General features: G+C 45.3%; 1 protein-coding gene across 1 annotated transcript; it reads left to right on the forward strand.

Annotated features, from left to right (window-relative positions):
- The first annotated feature begins 508 nt into the window (after window positions 1-508).
- Window positions 509-21,414, forward strand: LOC129835070 (arylsulfatase J-like). Its single transcript, XM_055900423.1, has 2 exons — window positions 509-1,569; window positions 19,388-21,414. Exons 1-2 carry the CDS (start codon window positions 1,268-1,270, stop codon window positions 20,748-20,750), a joined length of 1,665 nt encoding a protein of 554 aa, XP_055756398.1. The 5' UTR covers window positions 509-1,267; the 3' UTR covers window positions 20,751-21,414.
- The last annotated feature ends 1,989 nt before the right edge of the window (window positions 21,415-23,403 follow it).

The raw sequence follows: 23,403 nt of genomic DNA on the forward strand, positions 1-23,403 counted from the left end.
CATATTTTCATAAAAAATGTTATTTTGATTAATTTATTCATACTATTTCATCCTTCCACAAGATATAGTCCCGACACAAATCTCGGGTTGCTAGAGAAGTGACACAGTCGTTCATTCTAAATGTTACATTGACATACTGGCTGGCAATGTTCTTATCCCTTGTATGCTAGCTAGCCAACTATGGCTAATTTACAGCCATGTCAAAAAGTGCAGCCAGAATAACAGCAAAGTAGCTGCATTTGCATAAACTGTTTTCTATTTGGATACCTCCATAACAATGAGCTAATGATTCGAGATTTTTTTAATGCTTTTTATAGTGGAGATCAAGTTTATAAATTGCCTGGCTGGACTGATGAGACAGTGGATTGCGCGATCAGATGGAACAGTGTAAATAGGCATTTAAACGTCATAGATTTAGCCAGCGGTAATTTGTGGAATGCGGTTTTAACCAATCAGCATTCAGGATTAGACCCACCCGTTGTATAATCCACACTGTCACAACCCAATCAATAGCGTGATCCAAATGCTCTTTGTACTCCTCCATCCATTTAAATGTGTGGACTTTGGAGAGGCAGACAGACAGGGATGTTGAAAGATAGAACGCAGAGGCAGTGCTGTATGAATTATCGCTCAGATTTCAGTTCTGCAGTGTAGATGGTGGAGTGCGAGGAGAGCGCACACACCGAACAGCAGCCGCTATAGCTGGCAGCGGGTGTTTCTGAAACAGACTCGCCGTTGCTGAGAGAGAAGGACCTGTCAAGTCTCTCACGTCCCAGAAGAAACATAAGTGAGGATCGGGATTGATGTAACACCGTTTTAACTGTTTGCACAGCAATACAGTGAAGTTAACTCAACGATTTTGGTGAGAGGAACCACGTTTCAAACGAGGAATAACACATTCCGACGGGAAGATGTTTTGCATTGCAGAAATTTGGATGAACGTTTTAATGGTGGTGACTTCAAACACACATATTGTAGTATTTGAAAGGACTGGACTGCTATTATCGTCGGCTACTGAACACAAACGTTGTCATTGGGCTAGAGTATGATAATAGGCTATTGAGGACAATGCTAACACAATTTCCAAGGGTTGCTACACCGGAACATGTGCAACGCTCCACCGCATTCGCGCGTTGTCCACTATGACAACCACTGCCAATAACTTTTGCAATGTAGCAAACAACTATCGTTAAAAAATGTTTTAACGACACTAATACAATGATTCGAGTGGTTTGGTTTTGATGCAGTGTAAACGTCGGGGGTGAAGATGTTTATCTTCAGTGTACTGGCGAGTTTATTCGCGTTTACTTCACTAACATGTGGCGATCAGATGTCGTGGGAAAATTGGAATGGCAATTCGCAGAACCGAGTGAATAATCTTGACAAGACCACTCAACCTCACATCATTTTCATCCTGGTTGATGACCAAGGCTTCCGGGATGTGGGCTACCATGGGTCCGAGATCAAAACCCCAACTCTGGACAGGCTGGCAGCGCAGGGAGTGAAACTGGAGAATTACTATGTGCAGCCTCTCTGTAGCCCTTCCAGGAGTCAATTGATGACTGGCAGGTAAGTTTAACCTCCTGTCTAGTGGGTATTCAGTTGTGGACAGTCAACCTGGTTTTAGAGCATTTCGTATGATTCTGTACGTAAATCCGAGAAGCTTCATTTAGTATGGAATGTATTAATTTGTGGGATGTCCATGACCCAGTTTGTATGATATTTTATGAATAAAAAAAAAAAAATCAAATGTCCAATATGTTATGAATTTGCAAAACATACAATAATTATTAGCCAGCAGGCTAACGTTAGCAAGGCTAGAGGTTAGGTTAATGTTAGGTGAAGGTTTAGCTAACATGCAATGTATTTGCAAAGTAGCTAAAAAGTAATAAGTAGTTGCTAAAATGATAAAGTTGTCTGTGGTGAGATTCAAACTCACAACCTTTGGGTTGCTAGACGTTCAGTTAGGATTAGGGAAAGTTTTTAATTTTTGTTTTTGTTTATTTCACCTTAATTTAACCAGGTAGGCCAGTTGAGAACAAGTTCTCATTTACAGCTGCGACCTGGCCAAAATAAAGCATAGCAGTGTGACACAAACAGCACAGAGTTACACATGGAATAAACAAACGTACAGTCAATAACACAATAGAAAAGTCTATATACAGTTTGTGCAAATGAGGTAAGATTAGGGAGGTAAAGCAATAAATAGGCCATGGGGGTGAAATAATTACAATTTAGCAATTAAACGCTGGAGTGATAGATGTGCAGAAGATGAATGTGAAAGTAGAGATACTGGGGTGAAAAGGAGCAAAATAAAATAATAACAATATTGGGATGAGGTAGTTGGGTGGGCTATTTACAGATGGGCTATGTACAGGTGCAATGATCTGTAAGCTGCTCTGACAGCTGATGCTTGAAGTTAGTGAGGGAGATATGAGTCTCCAGCTTCAGTGAGTTTTGCAATTCGTTCCAGTCATTGGCAGCAGAGAACTGGAAGGAAAGGCAGCCAGAGGAGGAATTGGCTTTGGGTGTGAACAGTGAAATATACCTGCTGGAGTGCGAAATAGGAAGCCGGTTATAGATTTGATTTTGGATTGGTGATGCTTAAGGTGAGTCTGGAAGAAGAGTTTACAGTCTAACCAGACACCTAGAATATGTGGACAACTACAAATACCTAAGTCAGAACCGTCCAGAGTAGTGATGCTAGCTGGGCGGGCAGGTGCGGGCAGCGATCGGTTGAGGAACATGCATTTAGTTTTACTTGTATTTAAGAGCAGTTGGAGGCCACGAAGGGGAGTTGTATGGCATTGAAGCTCGTCTGGAGGTTAGTTAACACAGTGTCCAAAGAAGGGCCAGAATTATACAGAATGGCGTCGTCTGCGTAGAGGTGGATCAGAGAATCACCAGCAGCAAGAGCGACGACATTGATGTAAACGGAGAAAAGAGTCGGCCCGAGAATTGAATTCTGTGGCACCCCCATAGACTGCCAGAGGTCTGGACAACAGGCCCTCCGATTTGACACACTGAACTCGATCAGAGAAGTAGTTGGTGAACCAGGCGAGGCAGTCATTTGAGAAACCAAGGCTGTTGAGTCTGCCGATAAGAATGCAGTGATTGACAGAGTCGAAAGCCTTGGCCAGGTCGATGAAGACTGCTGCACAGTACTGTCTTTTATCGATGGAGGTTATGATATCGTTTAGGACCTTGAGCGTGGCTGAGGTGCACCCATGACCAGCTCGGAAACCAGATTGCATAGCGGAGAAGGTACGGTATGATTCGAAATGGTCAGTGATCTGTTTGACTTTCGAAGACCTTAGAAAGGCAGGGTAGGATAGATGTAGGTCTGTAACAGTTTGGTTCTAGAGTGACCGCGGCAGCATTCCCATCTTTGGGAATCTCAGACGATACGAAAGAGAGGTTGAACAGGCTATTAATAGGTGGGGTTGCAACAATAATAATAATAATAGGGGTTGCAACAATTGCAGCAGATCATTTTAGAGAGGGCCCAGATTGTCTAGCCCAGCTGATTTGTATGGGTCCAGATTTTGCAGCTCTTTTAGAACATCAGCTATCTGGATTTGGGTGACGGAGAAATGGGGGAGGCTTGGGCAAGTTGCTGTGGGGGGTACAGAGCTGTTGGCCCGGGTAGGGGTAGCCAGGTGGAAAGTTGCAAAGTATCTAACCATCTCATTTCAGTGTCCCGTATGTATGTTTACTATGTTATGTCTAATCTATGAGACCAGGCTGGGCCAATGCAGTGAGTGTGTTAAAGTGTTATAAAGTCAAGAGGGGACCATTCCACCTGCATCCCAGGCGGGATGGTTGTCGTCGTCGTCTTCAGACTGATTTACTTATGTCCACTAATTAGCCTGCCCTATACATGTGAGGTGACCAATAGTCAAAAGGAATTGTGCATGGGAGACTTAATTGTTGGCTAAATTACTAGAGAGTAAGGTCCATTGGAGCGTTATGACTTTTTCACTGGAGCGTAATAGAAGAGCCCGGTGAAGTATCCCACTTCTGCATGCAAGCGCCATGTGACTTGAAAGGCTATGCAGACAGACTTCAAAGTTACTGTATGTTCTCAAGACAGTGAAATGCATGCAAAAGCACACAATGTAAAGTGCAACAATGACTGCTTTGAATCTGCTGTTTCAACTCTCTCTTTCTCACCCGGTTCTTCTCTAGATTTCTTCCTAGTTCCCTGCCATTTTAAGGATTTTTACCTTGCCACTGTTCTTCTAAATCTGAATCGCTTGCTCTTTTCTTGTTTTATAGGCCCGGTATCTTTATAAGCACCTTGTGACAACTGCTGATTTAAGAAGGGCTTTATTAAAATACATTTGATTGCTTCAAGATAAAATTTCAAAAACACACAATTGAGTGCTGGAGAACTAAGATGCACATCAGCACAGTAACAACTTAACTGTTTGCAAGTGGATCCACTATAGCAACCACCTGGCGGTCCACAGAAGGAAAAGCTACGCATACAGTGCATTCGGACAGTACTGAGACCCCTTGAAATTTTTTCCACATTGTGTCACGTTACTTATTCTAAAATGTTTTTCTCATCACCTCTACACACAATACTCCCATAAAGACAAAGCAAAAACAGTTTTTTTAGACATTTTTTGCAAATCTATTAAAAATAACCAAAAGAAATACCTTATTTACATAAATATTCAGACCCTTTGCTATGAGATTTGAAATTGAGCTCAGGTGCATCCTGTTTCCATTGATTATCCTTGATGTTTCTACAACTTGATTGGAGCCCACCTGTGGTAAATTCAATTGATTGGACATGATTTGGAAAGGCACACACCGGTCTTTATAAGGTCCCACAGTTGACAGTGCATGTCAGAGTAAAAACCAAGTAATGAGGTCAAAGTAATTGTCTGTAGCGCTCCGAGACAGGATTGTATGAGGCACAGATCTGGGGAAGGGTACCAACAAATGTCTGCAGCATTGAAGGTCCCCAAGAACACAGCGGCCTCCATCATGCTGCCAGCAGCATACCACCCTGCATACCACTACTGGCTTGCTTCTGAAGCTAAGCAGGGTTGGTCCTGGTCAGGCCCTGGATGGGAGACCAGATGCTGCTGGAAGTGGTGTTGGAGGGCCAGTAGGAGGCACTCTTTCCTCTGGTCTAAAAAATATCCCAATGCCCCAGGGCAGTGATTGGGGACACTGCCCTGTGTAGGGTGCCGTCTTTCGGATGGGACGTTAAACGGGTGTCCTGACTCTCTGAGGTCATTAAAGATCCCATGGCACTTATCGTAAGAGTAGGGGTGTTAACCCCGGTGTCCTGGCTAAATTCCCAATCTGGCCCTCAAACCATCATGGTCACCTAATAATCCCCAGTTTACAATTGGCTCATTCATCCCCCTCCTCTCCCCTGTAACTATTCCCCAGGTCGTTGCTGCAAATGAGAACGTGTTCTCAGTCAACTTACCTGGTAAAATAACGGTAAAATAAAAAATAAATAAAAAATTCTTAAATGGAAGAAGTTTGGAACCACCAAGACTCTTCCTAGAGCTGGCCACCTGGCCAGGCAGGTGACCAAGAACCCGATGGTCACTCTGACAGAGTTCCTGTGTGGAGATGGGACAACCATCTCTGCAGCACTCCACCAATCAGGCCTTTATGGTAGAGTGGCCAGACAAAAGCCACTTCTCAGTAAAAGGCACATAACAGCCAGCTTGGAGTTTACCAAAAGCCACCTAAAGACTCTCAGACCATGAGAAACAAGATTCTCTGGTCTGATGAAACCAAGATTAGACTCTTTGGCCTGAATGCCAATTGTCACGTCTGGAGGAAACCTGGCACCATCCCTACGGTGAAGCATGGTGGTGGCAGCATCATGCTGTGGGGATGTTTTTCAGCGGCAGGGAGATCAGTCAGGATCGAGTGAAAGATGAATTGAGCAAAGTACAGAGAGATCCTTCATGAAAACCTGCTCCAGAGCACTCAGAACCTCAGACTGGGGTGAAGGTTCACCTTCCAACAGGAAAACAACCCTAAGCACACAGCCAAGACAAAGCAAGAGTGACTTTGGGACATGTCCCAATGTCCTTGAGTGGCCCAGCCAGAGCCTGGACATGAACCCAATCAAACATCTCAGGAGAGACCTGAAAATAGCTGTGCAGTGACGCTCCCCATCCAACCTGACAGAGCTTGAGAGGATCTGCAGGGAAGAATTGGAAAAACTCCCCAAATACAGGCATGCCAAGCTTGTAGCGTCATACCCAAGACGACTCGAGTCTAATCGCTGCCAAAGGTGCTTCAACAAAGTACTGAGGAAAGGGTCTGAATACTTATGTAAATGCGATATTTCAGTTGCTCCTATAGTGTCTGCCTACTGAAAGGGGAAGGTTGCTGGGCACCTCTTCTGGCAAATTATGAAGAAGAAAAAAAGTGTCTACCATGTTGCCCACTCCACCCACCCCTGTTGTACATATGGAAATGTCGGTGTATATTCAGTTATGTTACCAGGCTGCTCCTGAAAGGATGATTGCAAGAGAGTGGTGGTGTTTTTTTTATTTTTTTTACCTACGTTTCGAAACAGAAGGGTGTCCCAATGTCCTTGGGGGTCCTTTGTGTGTGTGTTTTACTAATGGATAGAATTGTGAGGACAATGTGCTGTATATTGGAGGGACCGGGCTGGATTTCCCTTCCATGCCTTGCGGTTGGATTTCAGCAGATGTCTGGCCCATGATCCGTTCTATAGGACTGTTAAAATGTCAAGATGTCAATGCTTTTCCCCTTTTGTGGCCTACAATATAGTAACTTGAATATCGTGCTGAAAGGGTGGCTGTTGTGATCTCTCAACTTTTGCTCGCCGCTTAGGGTCATTTTTGGAGGTGTAATCGTTTTGGGGCTTATTATGGGTTTTGGGCTGGTTGACATGGCAACCAACGGAATCTGACCCCTGCCACACACACAATTTAAATTACAGTTGTTATAGTTGCGCACCAATTGTAAACCACAGCTATACACCAGAGGGCTGTAGTTTGAAATGTGTTTTTCCCCCCCCCCCTCAACTGTCTCTAGATGGACAGGTTGACTTGCCTCATAAATATTAAGTTCTACCCAGGGGACTGAAGGGGACTGACAGGTCAAAATATCCATATATCCCGGGGCACGTTGACATGTATGGTACTGAAGTTCAAGTAGAGGTAATATCAGCCATTTCTGACAAAGTCTTGCATTAAGGCTGACGAAGCCTCTTTCTGGACTGCGAAGCACTCTCCATTTCAATGTGCTTTTTACTCCAGGAGTAGGCCTGCACAATCGTCACAATCTCTCTAAACCCCCTTGCTCAACCCCGACATGCCCTCTCCCCCTACTACCATGCCCACACACTATCATTCCGGTCACTGGTCCTAAAGAGAGAAGCTATCAATGATGACAATGGTCTTTTGAGTCGCGAGGGTTTTCCAGAATCAACTCAATCGACTCAGCTTGTTGTGCAGGATTAGAGACGGCCAGGTCAAATGTTGTCCGTTCCACTCAACCTCTCTCCCTTTGCTGTAATGCAACACATGGATACCAGAGAGAGGCCCAGACTTGATCCTTCACACACAAGTGCCCACTGTCTTCTGCCCTCAGGTCCTTCATTTGCAGAGATCAGGTGGTGGCAGCATGCAAGACTAACCCAGCCACTGAAATCGCAGCTTTCTTTAAAAAATCTATTTCTGTCTTCACCTCATTAAACTCCATTAAAATTGTAAAGGCCCTCCTGTTGGCCATGAGGTTGAGAGAAAAAAATGCACTTTTAAAGTGAATTTCCTGCAGTTCTACACATTTTGCCATGTCTTACGCTATCTGAGTGACTCAAACATTATAATAAAATCAATAGGGGCCCCATACCATGACAGAAATACTCCTGAACGCATAATTTAAGTTCTTGATTTTTGATTCTCCTGTCTGTCTAGCTTTTATTTCAACCTGGTCTCAGAGCATTTTGTATATTCTGTATGTAAACTCGAGACACTCCATTTAGTATGATATGTTACGTTTCGTATGGAATGTTACGAATTACAATTTTTATTATATGTTACGAATTTGCTAAATGTATGATATGTTGTGAATTCTAGCTAGGTTGCAAACGTTAGCTAGCTGGCTAACATTAGCTAGGCTATGGGTTAAGGTTTAAGTTTAGGAGTTAGGGGAAGGGTTAGCTAACATGCTAAGTAGTTGCAAAGTAGCAAAAAATGTATTAAGTAGTTAGCTAAAATGCTAAAGTTGTCCGTGTTGAGATTCAAACTCGCGACTTTTGTCCCACGTCTCCACATTCGCATTATACGCCCACCCTGATCAACCACCATACTTTTGTTTTTGCCTTAAGTAACCATCTGTCTTATGTAACCATAGCAAGCGTAACATATCATACTAATTTGAGTGTTCCAGATATTTACGTCTAGTCTATGAGACCAGGCTGTTTATTTAGTTGATTGTTAGTTCTCAAAGATATATATATATATGTCCATTAGCTTTTCTACATACTTTATGTAAGTTTACACTCAAATGTTCCACCCTGAAAATTATATATATATAAAAATATATATATTTTTACTGTTTGGACATAGGCGGCCTGAAAATATCCTTAACCGATCCCGCCCAATACTTTTCTTTGCAGAAAAACCCCTAATGTTATCTAGACTGAGATAGGAGAAAGTTATGGGGTCAGTAATGGAGAAGAGATGGAGACAGACAAGTGAAACCTATTTGTGCTGCTGCTGTTCGTACAAAGGTAAAGCCCCCCCCCCCCCAATGACAGGAGCTGCATAACAAATTGCTACGGCAGCTCTGAATCGAAGCACCTCGACCTCTGGTTTTCCTCGGCAGCGGCAAAAAAAACATTTTGAGGCTTCAGTTGAGCATTTGCCTCCCAAGTTCAACAGCCCTTGACTTATTAGGCTCTTCAAACCCCATGAACTCTAACTGTACTTCTCAGTTATTCAGTCCTGGAAAAGTGAGGAGTTATACCAAGAAAAGGGCATAGGTTGCGTTGACCTGGCAACGGCTATGTCGTTCCTTTTTCTTTTTTAAGTTTAAGAATGTGGACTATGTCTGTGGAATGGGCGTGTGACATGGTGAGACAATGGCTGGTGCTCAAGACCAGGTTCTCTGAAATAACTTCTCTGCTAAACAAGGCGGTTGGGACAAAGGACATTTTTTTTTTTTTTCCTGAAAGTTTTGTAAACTCACCTGGTAGTATCAAAGATGTGCGTATTTCCCAGCTTGAGAGACATGACGACAAAACGTGTCCGGACAGAGCTGATGTGTGGCCTCTGTCAACGGTTTTTAGTACACGGATGTGGAATTAAGCATTCATGAAAGACAGCTGATTTATTTTTGCCAGAACTTTGGAAACTTGACAACCTCACAGCTGTTTGTCAGGTAGTGTTAAAAAGGACTTGAATTATGTCTCCTTGCTGTAGTCTAAATTCACTATCACATTCTCAGACGCACTCCTTTTTTTTACAAAGATTTATGTGCCCAGTCTGAATAAAAACTATTGAGAAAAGAGCCAGAATACCTTCCCCCCCCCCCCCCCTCCATCTCCTGAATATCTTTCTTTTCTCTCTCTCTCTCACACATCGATCAGTCCCTCTCTTTTTCACGCCCTACTTCCCACGGGGGATGACTCCGGTGGAATCGGCGTAAAGCGAAATTCTATTTAGCTATCAAAGGCCCACATCGTTGATGAACCCGCCACCCATCAACAAACAAATGATCAGGAATGTGCCCCATAGTGGCTTCTGGGTTGCGTGGAGGACGTCACCAATGTGGATAAGGGCAGCTTTATAAAACGAAACACTGTGCTGTCTTGGTGTCGAGGCGCTGTAAGTTGCAACTCTATCAAACCGCGGGAAGAGCCGTGGTTTATTTGCACAGGGCTACTCTTTTCCCTTTTGCCTCTCACCCCAGTCAAGGCTCACCTTCCACTTCTCCAGACCCCATGCAGAGACTGTCCACAGTCGCCCAGCTTCTCCTCTCACTCACCCATCTCCTGTCGCTTCACCGAGCTGTCACTCTCTTTCTGTACATCTCTCGCTCCTTCACCCTATACACTCACTCTGTTTGCCCTTCTACCCTTTCCTTCACCCTATACACTCACTCTGTTTGCCCTTCTACCCTTTCCTTCACCCTATACACTCACTCTGTTTGCCCTTCTACCCTTTCCTTCACCCTATACACTCACTCTGTTGCCCTTCTACCCTTTCCTTCACCTTATACACTCACTCTGTTGCCCTTCTACCCTTTCCTTCACCTTATACACTCACTCTGTTGCCCTTCTACCCTTTCCTTCACCCTATACACTCACTCCATCCCAACACACTGGGTTGCAGAGCGAATACATACTGGGTCGGTTGACGAAGTGAACCTGTGGATATGTGAAGCAAGGCCAGCGTGTGAATAAGGGAAGGAAGAATGTCTAAGGGAGGGTCTGGACGGAAGTGAAGGAATCTCTCGTGTTTTTGAGTCCTGGAAGGGAAAGTGCGATAGGTCAAAGAGGACGCGAGCCAAGGAGGGAGCAGCAGAAGTGAGATTGAAGGGGCGGTCAAATCAAGTCGGAGGGAAAGGGAGGAAGGGGATAAGCGAGGGAACCACACCGCTCCAAGGCTGAATTTCATTAGATTTAGAGAGCCGAGGAGAGGCTGCTTATTCGAACCATGTGTGGGGAGGACGTGGAACAGTTCCGTGGGGTTGGCACATGGAGCCGGGCCCAGGCCCAGGGATAGTGATGGTTTGAAACCTGGTATAGGCCTAGAACCCAGGGGTTGTGTAGCCTAGTAGTGGTATCCCCGTTGTGCATTGTGGGATTCTGTGATTTGCAAGCTGCACTCGTTGTGATTTGTTGGCCTAGCGGTCCAGCGGTTGTGTAAAAATAAACCACAGCGATAGCTAGTGTGATTACGATGGGTGTTTTTGAGATTGTGGCTGTACTGTCATTTGGTTCAAATCAAATGTTATTTGTCACATACACATGGTTAGCAGATGTTAATGCGAGTGTAGCGAAATGCTTGTGCTTCTAGTTCCGACAATGCAGTAATAACCAACGAGTTATCTAACCTAACAATTCCACAACTACTACCTTATACACACAAGTGTAAAGGGATAAAGAATATGTACATAAAGATATATGTATGAGTGATGGTACAGAACGGCATAGGCAAGATGCAGTAGATGGTATCGAGTACAGTATATACATATGAGATGAGTAATGTAGGGTATGTAAACATAAAAGTGCATAGTTTAAAGTGGCTAGTGATACATGTATTACATAAAGATGGCAAGATGCAGTAGATGATAGAGTACAATATATACATTATATTAAGTGGCATTGTTAAAGTGGCTAGTGATACATTTTTGATCAATTTACATCAATTCCATTATTAAAGTGAGCTGGAGTTGAGTCAGTATGTTGGCAGCAGCCATTCAATGTTAGTGGTGGCTGTTTAACAGTCTGATGGCCTGTTTTTCAGTCTCTCGGTCCCAGCTTTGATGCACCTGTACTGACCTCACCTTCTGGATGGTAGCGGGGTGAACAGGCAGTGGCTCGGGTGGTTGTTGTCCTTGATGATTTTTATGGCCTTCCTGTGACATCGGGTAGTGTAGGTGTCCTGGAGGGCAGGTAGTTTTCCCCCAGTAATGCAGACCTCACTACCCTCTGGAGAGCCTTACGGTTGTGGGTGGAGCAGTTGCCGTACCAGGCGGTGATACAGCCCGACAGGATGCTCTCGATTGTGCATCTGTAGAAGTTTGTGAGTGCTTTTGGTGACAAGCCGAATTTCTTCAGCCTCCTGAGGTTGAAGAGGCGTTGCTGCGCCTTCTTCACCACGCTGTCTGTGTGGGTGGACCAATTCAGTTTGTCCGTGATGTGTACACCGAGGAACTTAAAACTTTCCACCTTCTCCACTACTGTCCCGTCGATGTGGATAGGAGGGTGCTCCCTCTGCTGTTTCCTGAAGTCCACAATCATCTCCTTTGTTTTGTTGACGTTGAGTGTGAGGTTATTTTCCTGACACCACACTCCGAGGGCCCTCACCTCCTCCCTGTAGGCCGTCTCGTCGTTGTTGGTAATCAAGCCTACCACTGTAGTGTCGTCCGCAAACTTGATGATTGAGTTGGAGGCGTGCGTGGCCACACAGTCGTGAGTGAACAGGGAGTACAGGAGAGGGCTCAGAACGCACCCTTGTGGGGCCCCGGTGTTGAGGATCAGCGGGGTGGAGATGTGGTTACCTACCCTCACCACCTGGGGGCGGCCCGTCAGGAAGTCCAGGACCCAGTTGCACAGAGTCGAGACCCAGGGTCTCGAGCTTGATGACGAGTTTGGAGGGTACTATGGTGTTAAATGCTCACATAGGTATTCCTCTTGTCCAGATGGGTTAGGGCAGTGTGGTTGCGATTGCGTCGTCTGTGGACCTATTGGGTCGGTAAGCAAATTGGAGTGGGTCTAGGGTGTCAGGTAGGGTGGAGGTGATATGGTCCTTGACTAGTCTCTCAAAGCACTTCATGATGACGGAAGTGAGTGCCACAGGGCGGTAGTCGTTTAGCTCAGTTACCTTAGCTTTCTTGGGAACAGGAACAATGGTGGCCCTCTTGAAGCATGTGGGAACAGCAGACTGGGATAAGGATTGATTGAATATGTCCTTAAACACACCAGCCAGCTGGTCTGCGCATGCTCTGAGGACGTGGCTGGGAATGCCGTCTGGGCCTGCAGTCTCGCGAGGGTTAACACGTTTAAATGTTTTACTCACCTCGGCTGCAGTGAAGGAGAGCCCGCAGGTTTTGGTAGCGGGCCGTGTCAGTGGCACTGTATTGTCCTCAAAGCGAGCAAAAAATATATTTAGCCTGTCTGGGAGCAAGACATCCTGGTCCGCGACGGGGCTGGTTTTCTTTTTGTAATCCGTGATTGGCTGTAGACCCTGCCACATACCTCTTGTGTTCCTTGGAGGGAATAGCTACACTGTTTGTATTCGCTCATGTTTCCGGTCACCTTGCCCTGGTTAAAAGCAGTGGTTCACGCTTTCAGTTTCGCACGAATGCTGCCATCAATCCACGGTTTCTGGTTTGGGAATGTTTTAATAGTTGTGGGTACGACATCGCCGATGCACTTTCTAATGAACTGGCTCACCGACTCAGCCTATTCGTCAATGTTGTTGCTGGACGCAATGCGGAACATATCCCAATCCTCGTGATCGAAGCAGTCTTGAAGCGTGGAATCAGATTGGTCGGACCAGCGTTGAACAGACCTGAGCGCGGGAGCTTCTTGTTTTAGTTTCTGTCTGTAGGCTGGAAGCAACAAAATGGAGTCGTGGTCAGCTTTTCCGAAAGGAGAGCGGGGGAGGGCCTTGTATGCGTCGCGGAAGTTAGAATAACAATGATCCAGGGTTTTACCAGCCCTGGTTGCGCAATCGATATGCTGATAGAATTTAGGGAGTCTTGTTTTCAGATTAGCCTTGTTAAAATCCCCAGCTACAATGAATGCAGCCTCAGGATATGTGGTTTCCAGTTTACATAGAGTCAAATTAAGTTTGTTCAGGGCCATCTGTGTCTGCTTGGGGGTGAATATATACGGCTGTGATTATAATCGAAGAGAATTCCCTTGGTAGATAATGCGGTTGACATTTGATTGTGAAGAAGTCAGGTGAACAGAAGGACTTGAGTTCCTGTATGTTGTTATGATCACACCACGTCTCGTTAATCATAAGGCATACCCCCCCGCCCCTCTTCTTACCAGAAAGAGGCTTGTTTCTGTCTGCGCGATACGTGAAGAAACCAGCTGGCTGCACCGACTCCGATAGCGTCTCTCGAGTGAGCCATGTTTCCGTGAAGCAAAGAACGTTACAGTCTCTGTTGTCTCTCTAGAAGGCAACGCTTGCTCGGATTTCATCAACCTTGTTGTCAAGAGACTGGACATTGGCGAGTAGTATGCTAGGGAGTGGTGCGCGATGTGCCCGTCTCCGGAGCCTGACCAGAAGACCGCTTCGTTTTCCCCTTTTACGGCGACGTTGTTTAGGTTCGCCGGCTGGGATCAGATCCATTGTCCTGGGTGGAAGGCAAAACACAGGATCCGCTTCGGGAAAGTCATATTCCTGGTCGTAATGATGGTGAGTTGACGTTGCTCTTATATTCAGTAGTTCCCCCCGACTGTATGTAATAAAACCTAAGATTACCTGGGGTACCAATGTAAGAAATAACATGTAAAAAAACAAAATACTGCATAGTTTCCTAGGAACGCGAAGCGAGGCGGCCATCTGTCGGCGCCGGAAGTAGAAACCATCTAGCGCTAACTGATATGGAAGTAAAGTAGGGAAGAACCATGAGCTCATGCCATAAGATGTTAATGAGGGTCTGTAAACGGGCTGTTTGCGACAGGGTGGGAGGCACATTGAATACGCTCACTACACCAGTCATCTTTTTTTAAGGGCCCATAAAGACTAGAAAGCAGAAATGTCCTTCAACCACTCAAGACTCATACAAATTCAAGGCCAATGACCCATTCCCTTGAAATACCATAGATATAGACCAGGATACTTTTGAATTCCAGTCCACGTCAAGAGCTTTTGTTTTAGATGACTGATCTGTTTCGGGATGAGAGACTGCGTAGCATGACATTCTCATTACACGCCTGTAACCTTTTGGTATGTGAGCGCCAGCATCCCATAAGACTCTCTGGAGGGTTAGGATTATATGGTGAACTCGCACACTCTCTCATACGTAGGTGAATTCACGCAGGCACACATGCGCACTCGCAGAAACACACATGCGCTCACATACACACACACTTGCTCTCGTTCACACGCGCACTCTACCTTTCGGATGAACACATAAGAGACTATTACACACACACACACACACACACACACACACACACACACACATAGCTCTGACGTACATCTGTCCTTTCTAACTGTGTTGCATTGTGATTTTGTGTGGCTTTACAATCTGAAGGAAGATGCCCTCAGGGACACAATGTCCCTTCCTCTCAATCCCAGATTTCAACCCTTGGCTTTAATACGAAGCTGGACAAATAAAAACAAATGAAGTTTGAAGGAATGGAAAATCTAATCTTATACGCCGGTGGAATGTATACAAGCGGGTCCACGTCTGGCTGAGAATGAAGATAATGGAGCAGAAAACCTTCCAGAAACAGCACTTTATAGACATTTATGGGCAAACGAAGAGAGTAAACATGGACGTGTAATTGCTTGTGAAAAGTGCTAAACAGAGCGATGGCATATAGATGGAAACAAAAGTTTTCTCTGCACATTATATATGTAGCTGTGAAGTCTGAGTTCACTTCAACATATGTCAACGAATTTATTATGGCAATTGGGGTAAACAGGTTCATATTCTGCTCCAGTCAAAGCCTATGCGCTCAGCGCCAAGTTCCACCATGGACCACCAAAGAGCTTGCTTGATTGTCTCTCGTCTCTACCCTAAGACAGATGTTGCTTTTCCCTTGACTTATTTTTTCCATCACTATATTATTTTATTTGATCCATATTGGATCCAGTTAATGATAGCTCAGCGCAACAATGCTTCCTCTATACCCCAGTGTGTTTCTGTTGTGGAGTGGCGATTTGAGAGGCCCCTACTCAGACCACTAACTGGTGTGAAGTGATCATCCCAGAGCCACATGAAAGCAACACAATCTGGTTCTCATCCCAGATCCCGTCGTAGTGCCCCACTGAATGGTTAGTTTTAGATGATCATTTCCCATTCATTCTATCCTCAAAGATGAATTCTGATTCACTAACATATTGAATCTTGCATTTTAAACTACCCCACTTGTTTGCGGCAGGTAGCCTAGTGGTTCGAGCATTGGACTAGTAACCGAAAGGTTGCAAGATCGAATCCCTGAGCTGACAAGGTAAAAATCTGTCGTTCTGCCCCTGAACAAGGCAGTTAACGCACTGTTGGTGAAGAATTTGTTCTTAACTGACTTGTCTAGTTAAATAAAGGTAAAATAAAATACTTGATTAAAAAAAATAAAAAATAATCCTAGGAGCCACTCAGACCTACGTAGGCCATTCTTGCAGTCAAAATGACCCAGTGGCCTCATGGGTGGAGTGTTCATTAAATGTTTTTATATTTTTTTTATACTTAAAACCGTAAAACGTTTTTGTGATGTATATAAAGTGTAATATTGGGACGCTCTATATCTGACATGGTACAGGCGTCTTCCTGTTTTGTAAGCCCATAACCACGTGTGTGAGGGGTATACTTTTGTTTCAAAGTAAATGTGTTTTAAGACTACCCAGAACAACTCTGTGTGACTCTGATTTAGCCCACTGCAGTAAAAGGTTAACCCGTATGCTACAGTCATTCTGCTTTCAAAACACATTTTAGAGGATCTTAGGTTTTGGATGCCAGATGTTGGGTGTATATACTCTACTAATGACCCTATCCCTGCGTGTTGCATGTAACTACACTACAGTCTGCTGGAGATGGGACCAAACAACAACACTGCCACCAGCCCACTGGGTACAGATGTCAATTCAACGTCTGTTCCACGTAGGTTCAACGTAATTGAATTGAAATGACGTGGAAACAGCAGTGATTCACCGGTGTGTTGTGAACGATGCTGTTTTACTACCGTAGCGACTGTGCAGCGTTCATTGAGACACATCTGCCACACGGTGAATTGTAGAAGGAGAGGGGGAAGAGCTGTTCCATTTGTTCAGTAAGACGGTCCTCCCACCTGACTGACTCCTGAGGCATGGAATATTGTACTGTAGGGAGTTCTGGACTGTCAGAGGGACTACGTCATTACCCTCTCCCGAGGTCCATTAGCAAAACAATGTTCTGTCATTTTAGCATACAAACAAGCACACAGACATACGCACACACACACACATGCACAAATAAGCTTAAAACATACGCATATAGCGGCTTTACACATACAAACACAGATTGTACACACACACACACACACACACACTATGCCATTTTGCAAACTCTGGCCAGCTTTTGTCTGACCGTTTAATATTGTGTGAAAAGATTAAGTGAATGACATGTACCTCAGGGAATAACCAGTTAAGTCTAAAACCTCTTAGAACGTTCCTGTGTTTCATCAACTCAACAGCATTTCTACCTTTTCAGTTTCTCAAGGGGATTATTAGCCAGTTTCCCAAAAACACTTAGGCCAGTCATGTTTTTTACTGTTAAAGTTAAGTGTGTGTTACTGTAGTGTGTACTCCACAGTATTTGCACTTCCAAGATGCAGTATGCTAAAAATGCATGCAAAGACATGCGTAGGGCTGTGTCCAGGTGTGGTTAAGCGAGTGTTTGGGGCCGTGGAAAAGTTTGAAATCAACTCCTGCCGCTTTAACCTGCAGATCCCACACATCACTTCCATGTTGACGTGAACCTAGCCCAAACTGAACCAGGAGCACCAATAAATGACTTTGAGCGTAGGACGATGACCAGCCAAGCTGTGCTGTGTGGAGGGGATCGGGTGCGTACATGTACATACTCTGTGTAAGCATGGGTTGTTTTTTGTGTGAGGGGAGGTATATTCCCCATGAAAATTGTAGATTTGGATCCCCGGGAGTGACTTTGAACAGAGCACCGCAGTGCGTGCTCTACCTCCTGTGAAGCGTATAGACCCTAGTACGAAAGCCTTGGGTTCGATTGTCCACCTCCTGGCTTCTCTCCGGCTAAAGCCTCCTTTTTCAAAGTGCACACCCAACTTCTTATTTTCTCTACCGCTCCTTAGTGAGTGGTTGCCTGTTTTGCCACTGGCAGCGGGAGAGAAAGAGGGATGTAGAGGAGGGATTGAGGTAGTCTGTCTTTCTCCGTCTAAAAGCGGCACAGGAGAGTCGGACGTAATTACTACCGAGACGGGCTCCAACGTCCCAGGTTGCTTCACTTTCTGAGCCAAGACGGGCCGTCACCTCTAGACATCGGAGGACCTGCTTTTTAAAAGGCTACCTTTGTTGCTCCCGGGTCTAGCATGGGTAACCTAGTCAGAAATCAGTCACTATGTCAAGGTAGTACAGCTTTTTACTTCACATTACTAACAGAATAGTGCCTTCCTTGATTACATTACCGAGACTAAGTGCTCAATTTTTAAAACCAACATTTGCACTATTTACATGGTCTGATATAATAAACAGACTCTTATTCCCACTGCCAAGTACAATCACAGACTGGTTTTAGGTACTCAGTAAGCATAGCACAAAGAGATGGTTCCAGTTTTCAGAATAAGACACGTGTACATAGGCAGTAGTTGTGCAAACACATATACTGCACACACAGTAACTATGGTTTGTCTGGGGGTTTGATTGTTGCCACTAGGAAAACAATTACCTCTGGGCTTTGATTGTTGACTATTTCCTTGCTCATGACAATAGGCATGAGGCAACTCCGTCACTCTCATAACACCAGCCTTGTGAAGACACCGAGACAAAGTCGACACAAGTCATCGCTTTCTTTTCCATCTTGATCGTTGCCAAAATGGCCATCGCAATCTAGAAAGTTAGGAACATCATTAGTTTCAGGTCAGAGCTCCGTTTCCTGGCTTGTCGTTGACTCTTGAATGATGGGTTTTCCATATTGACACTTCGCCCCCAAATACCCACCACTATTACACTACATCCTCTGGCATATTGCTCTTGGACATCTCCTGTCAAGCCTCACTATGTTCTCTGGTTAGCCCAAGCAGTCAACTGTCATTTTAAACCGGTTTGCTTTGGACTAAGTCCATTGTAATTACAATTAGATTGCATAATGTGTGTAATCTGTTACGCCAAGCTGTTTCTGTGCCGTCTCATTGCATTTAAATGGCCTGTGAAAGGATTGATTGTTGTTTTAAAAACTTAAACTGGATGAATTTTAAATGGATTACCAGAACCTTGGGAGAGTGTTTGGTTTATTGGAAATGTATACAGTAGCGTGTTGAAATTGTAGAAATATTCTATTTTCCCTATGCGGAGCAATTTGTGTGCACATCATATGCCATGAAACTCCTTTACAATTCAAGCATAGATTTCCAAGGAAGCATATTCACCGTGTAGAAAGTCGAGCCAACTGGTGAATGTTAAAAAGTGGAGGTAGGAAATGTCCAAACACCACATCAGAGTCATGGCGGCGTATGTATGAACCTGTCATAACATAATACTGCAACTATATTATATTCAGCTGTAAATGTAAGCAAATGCTTTATGATGTGGGACTTGTTTTTGGATACTCTGGCCAGCCAGATGAGGATGGTCTCTCCCTCTACACGCTGGTTCTTCTCAATGTTTAGATAAACTAGAAGTGTTTCCTAGCCACTGTCGCCTTGGCTTTCTCTTTGTGAAGAAAGAGAGTCTTAGATAAGATTTGATTGGTTGATTGACTAACACTATTTATTCTGTGTCCCATGCAGGTATCAGATCCACACGGGCCTCCAGCACTCGGTCATCCGGCCCACCCAGGCCAACTGTCTGCCCCTGGAGAATGTCACACTGCCACAAAAACTCAGGCAGGCGGGCTACTCCACCCACATGGTGGGCAAGTGGCACCTGGGCTTCTACAAACGCGGCTGCATGCCCACCCAGCGTGGCTTCGACACCTTCTTTGGGTCCCTGCTAGGTAGTGGTGATTACTATAGCCATTATAAATGTGACGGTCCTGGCATGTGTGGCTATGATCTCTATGAAGGGGAGGAGGCGGCCTGGGAACAAGATAGGGGCCAATACTCAACCCTGATGTTCACCCAAAAAGCTGTGGACATCCTGGCTCACCACAACCCTCAGAAACCCTTATTCCTCTACTTGGCCTTTCAGGCAGTCCACTCCCCGCTACAGGTGCCCGCTCTCTACCTGGAGCGCTACAAGTCCATCCCTAACTTACATCGTCGCAAGTACGCCGCCATGGTGTCCTGCCTGGATGAGGCCATTCACAACCTCACGCTGGCGCTAAAGCGCTACGGTTTCTACGACAATACAGTGATAGTGTATTCGTCAGACAACGGGGGCCAGCCCATGGCCGGGGGCAGCAACTGGCCACTGAGGGGGAGCAAGGCAACTTACTGGGAGGGGGGCATCCGGGCCGTAGGCTTTGTCCATAGTCCCCTGCTTGTGAACAAGGGGACCCAATGTCGGGCGTTGATTCACATCACGGACTGGTTCCCCACTCTGGTGTCCTTGGGGGAGGGGACTCTGGACGAGGACCTCAACCTGGACGGGTACGACGTGTGGGAGGCCATCAGCGAGGGCCGTCCGTCCCCCCGGCAGGACATCCTACACAACATTGACCCTATCTACACTAAGGCCAAGAATGGATCCTGGAAGGCCGGCTACGGCCTCTGGAACACGGCCATCCGTGCCGCCCTCCGGGTCGGTCACTGGAAGCTCCTTACTGGGGTGCCTGGCTACAGCGACTGGGTCCCTCCGCAGACGTTCTCCAGTCTACTTCTGACCAACCGCTGGCATAATGAACGCATCCGCTGGGACCGGGGAAAGTCCATCTGGCTGTTCAACATCACGGCAGACCCCTATGAACGAGTGGACCTGTCGCTACAGTACCCACACATAGTGAAGAAGATGCTATCGAGGCTAGCACAGTACAATAAGACGGCCATCCCGGTGCGCTACCCAGCTAAAGACTCCCGCTCCAACCCTAACTTTAACGGAGGGGTTTGGGGACCCTGGTACAAGGAGGAAGACGATAGGGAGACTAACCTCCTCACTAACTACCTGGCCAAGAAGAGACGGAAGAAGAAAGCGAAGAAGAAGAGGAAGCTCTGAAAAGAAAGGCGGAGGACTTAGACTTTTTTTATTGTGTGAAAGACGTTTAGATGGTCAGATCTCAGGGATTGACACACAATCTGTCTTAAAGGATTGTCCTGCTCAATGATTTGAAGACTTGAATGGACTGGTGCTTGGATAGTATGGGAAATCAATGGACAGATAGACATAGATTTGCCTCAGAGAGTAGGCTTTAAGGAAAATACCCACTTTAAATCACTACTGTCAGACCCAACACCTATGACCTCATGACTATGGGTTAAAGCCTTTAAAAGAATGTTTGTTTTTCTGGTTTTTATTGCATGCTTGAATTCCTGTGACCTTCAAATTGTTAATAGATTCATGACATTTCATCAGAGAAAATAAATATAGAATTAATCTTTACAGACAGCGTCATATTTTTTTGGGTGAAATAAAAATAACCAAATAAACAAAACAAAAATAGTTTATTCTATTAGCTGTTGATGGCAGTGTTTCAAGAAAATGAAAACAAAATGTAGGATTTATATCTGCTAGTCAACTGAGATTTACTTTGTTTTATTAGCACAGTCGGTCTGAACCTTAGAATAATGTATGTTCTCCCCCTTAGTTCTGTCTGCTCTGGCTCCAGTTCAACTTGAATGTAAAACAAACTTGCTAACAAAATTAAAGACCCTGATGCAAATCTCCCCTTTTTTTTTTTTTTTTCATTTGTCTCATTCCGCCACGGAGTCTTTTCTCATCTTTCTCTCTCTGTACTTTCACGTCTCTCCCTTGCTCTCGTTCTCCATCTCTCTCTTGCTTTCTTTATCTCTTGCTCTCTTTTTGACACTTGATCTCTCTATCGCTCTCTTTATCTCTCGCTCTAAATGACAAATTTATCAGTCCCACTTTTGCAGCAGTAAGTGTGTTTTTTTTGTTATTTTTTTTTGTGACAGGAATTTTTCTATGTCTGCTGCACATTGTCACTGCAGCCGCTGGCACCTGGCTACTTAGTACCTTTTTTATTTTAGTGGAAAATACTATAAAGTTTAACTTGGTCCAGCGTGCCAGATTCAACTCCTTTGTTGCTTGCCTCGAAGCGCCAGATTCATCAGTCGGTGTTGAACAGTAAAACGGAAATGCCATAAATGGAAACAACCCACATGGTTTTGGGCAAAGAAATGTAACTTGCAACCATTAAGTCAAACAGTATTTAATTTGATTTTCTGTTGCTTGGCGCTGTCAATAAACATACTCTATATATAAAAGTATGTGGACAGAGCTGCCCTGGTCAACTGTAAGTGCTGTTATTGTGAAGTGGAAACGTCTAGGAGCATAAGTCGCGACGTGGTTGGCCACACAAGCTCACAGAACGGGGCCGCTGAAGCGCATAGCGCAGAAATCATCTGTCCTCAGTTGCAACACTCACTCCCGAGTTCCAAACTGCCTCTGGAAGCAACATCGACATAACTGTTCGTCGGGAGCTTCATGAAATGGGTTTCCATGGCCGAGCAACTGTAACGGATGTGGAATGGCTAGCTAGTTAGCGGGTACGCGCTAGTAGCATTTCAATCAGTTACGTCACTTGCTCTGAGACTTAAGTAGGGTTTCCCCTTGCTCTGCAATGGCCGTGGCTTTTGTGGAGCGATGGGTAACGACGCTTCGTGGGTGTCAGTTGTTGATGTGTGCAGAGGGTCCCTGGTTCACGCCCGTGTCGGGGCGAGGGGACGGTTTAAAGTTATACTGTAACATTGGTGCCGTGACCCGGATCACTGGTTGCTGCGGAAAAGGAGGAGGTTGAAAGGGGGGTGAGTGTAACGGATGTGAAATGGCTAGCTAGTTAGCGGGTATGCGCTAGTAGCATTTCAATCAGTTACGTCACTTGCTCTGAAACCTTGATGTAGTGTTGCCCCTTGCTCTGCAAGGGCCGTGGCTTTTGTGGAGCGATGGGTAACGACGCTTCGTGGGTGTCAGTTGTTGATGTGTGCAGAGGGTCCCTGGTTCGCGCCCGTGTCGGGGCGAGGGGACGGTTTAAAGTTATACTGTAACACAACCACACACAAGCCTAAGATCACCATGTGCAATGCTGGAGTGGTGTAAAGCTCACCGCCATTGGACTCTGGAGCAGTGGAAATGCGTTTTCTGAAGTGATTAATCAAGCTTCACCATCTGGTGTACATCTGTCCGTCAGATCTGGGTTTGGCGGATGCCAGGAGAATGCTATCTGCCTGAATGCATAGTGCCAACTGTGAAGTTTGGTGGAGGAGGAATAATGGACTGGTGCTTTTTTTTCATGGTTCGGACTAGGCCCCTTAGTTCCAGTGCAGGGAAGTCTTAACACTACAGCATACAATGACATTCTAGACGATTCTGCGCTTCCAACTTTGTGGCAACAGTTTGGGGAAAGCCCTTTCCTGTTTCAGCATGACACTGCCCCCGTGCACAAAGCGAAGTCCATACAGAAACGGTTTGTCAAGATTGGTGTGGAAGAACTTGACTGGCCTGCACAGAGCCCCGACCTCAACCCCATTGAACACCTTTGGGATGAATTGGAATGCAGACTGCGAGCCAGGCTTAATCGCCCAACATCAGTGCCTGACCTCACTAATGTTCTTTTGGCTGAATGGAAGCAAGTCCCCGCAGCAATGTTCCAACATCTAGAGGAAAGCCTTCCCAGAATAGTGAAGGCTGT

This window comes from Salvelinus fontinalis, chromosome 36, assembly GCF_029448725.1.
Source record: "Salvelinus fontinalis isolate EN_2023a chromosome 36, ASM2944872v1, whole genome shotgun sequence".
Lineage (NCBI taxonomy): Eukaryota > Metazoa > Chordata > Actinopteri > Salmoniformes > Salmonidae > Salvelinus > Salvelinus fontinalis.

Excerpts from the sequence above, each read along its gene's own strand:
- LOC129835070 (XM_055900423.1), top strand. The coding sequence starts at position 1,268 with ATGTTTATCTTCAGTGTACTGGCGAGTTTATTCGCGTTTACTTCACTA. Across the intron at positions 1,570-19,387 it reads AGTCAATTGATGACTGGCAG|GTATCAGATCCACACGGGCC; the intron begins GTAAGTTTAACC and ends TGTCCCATGCAG.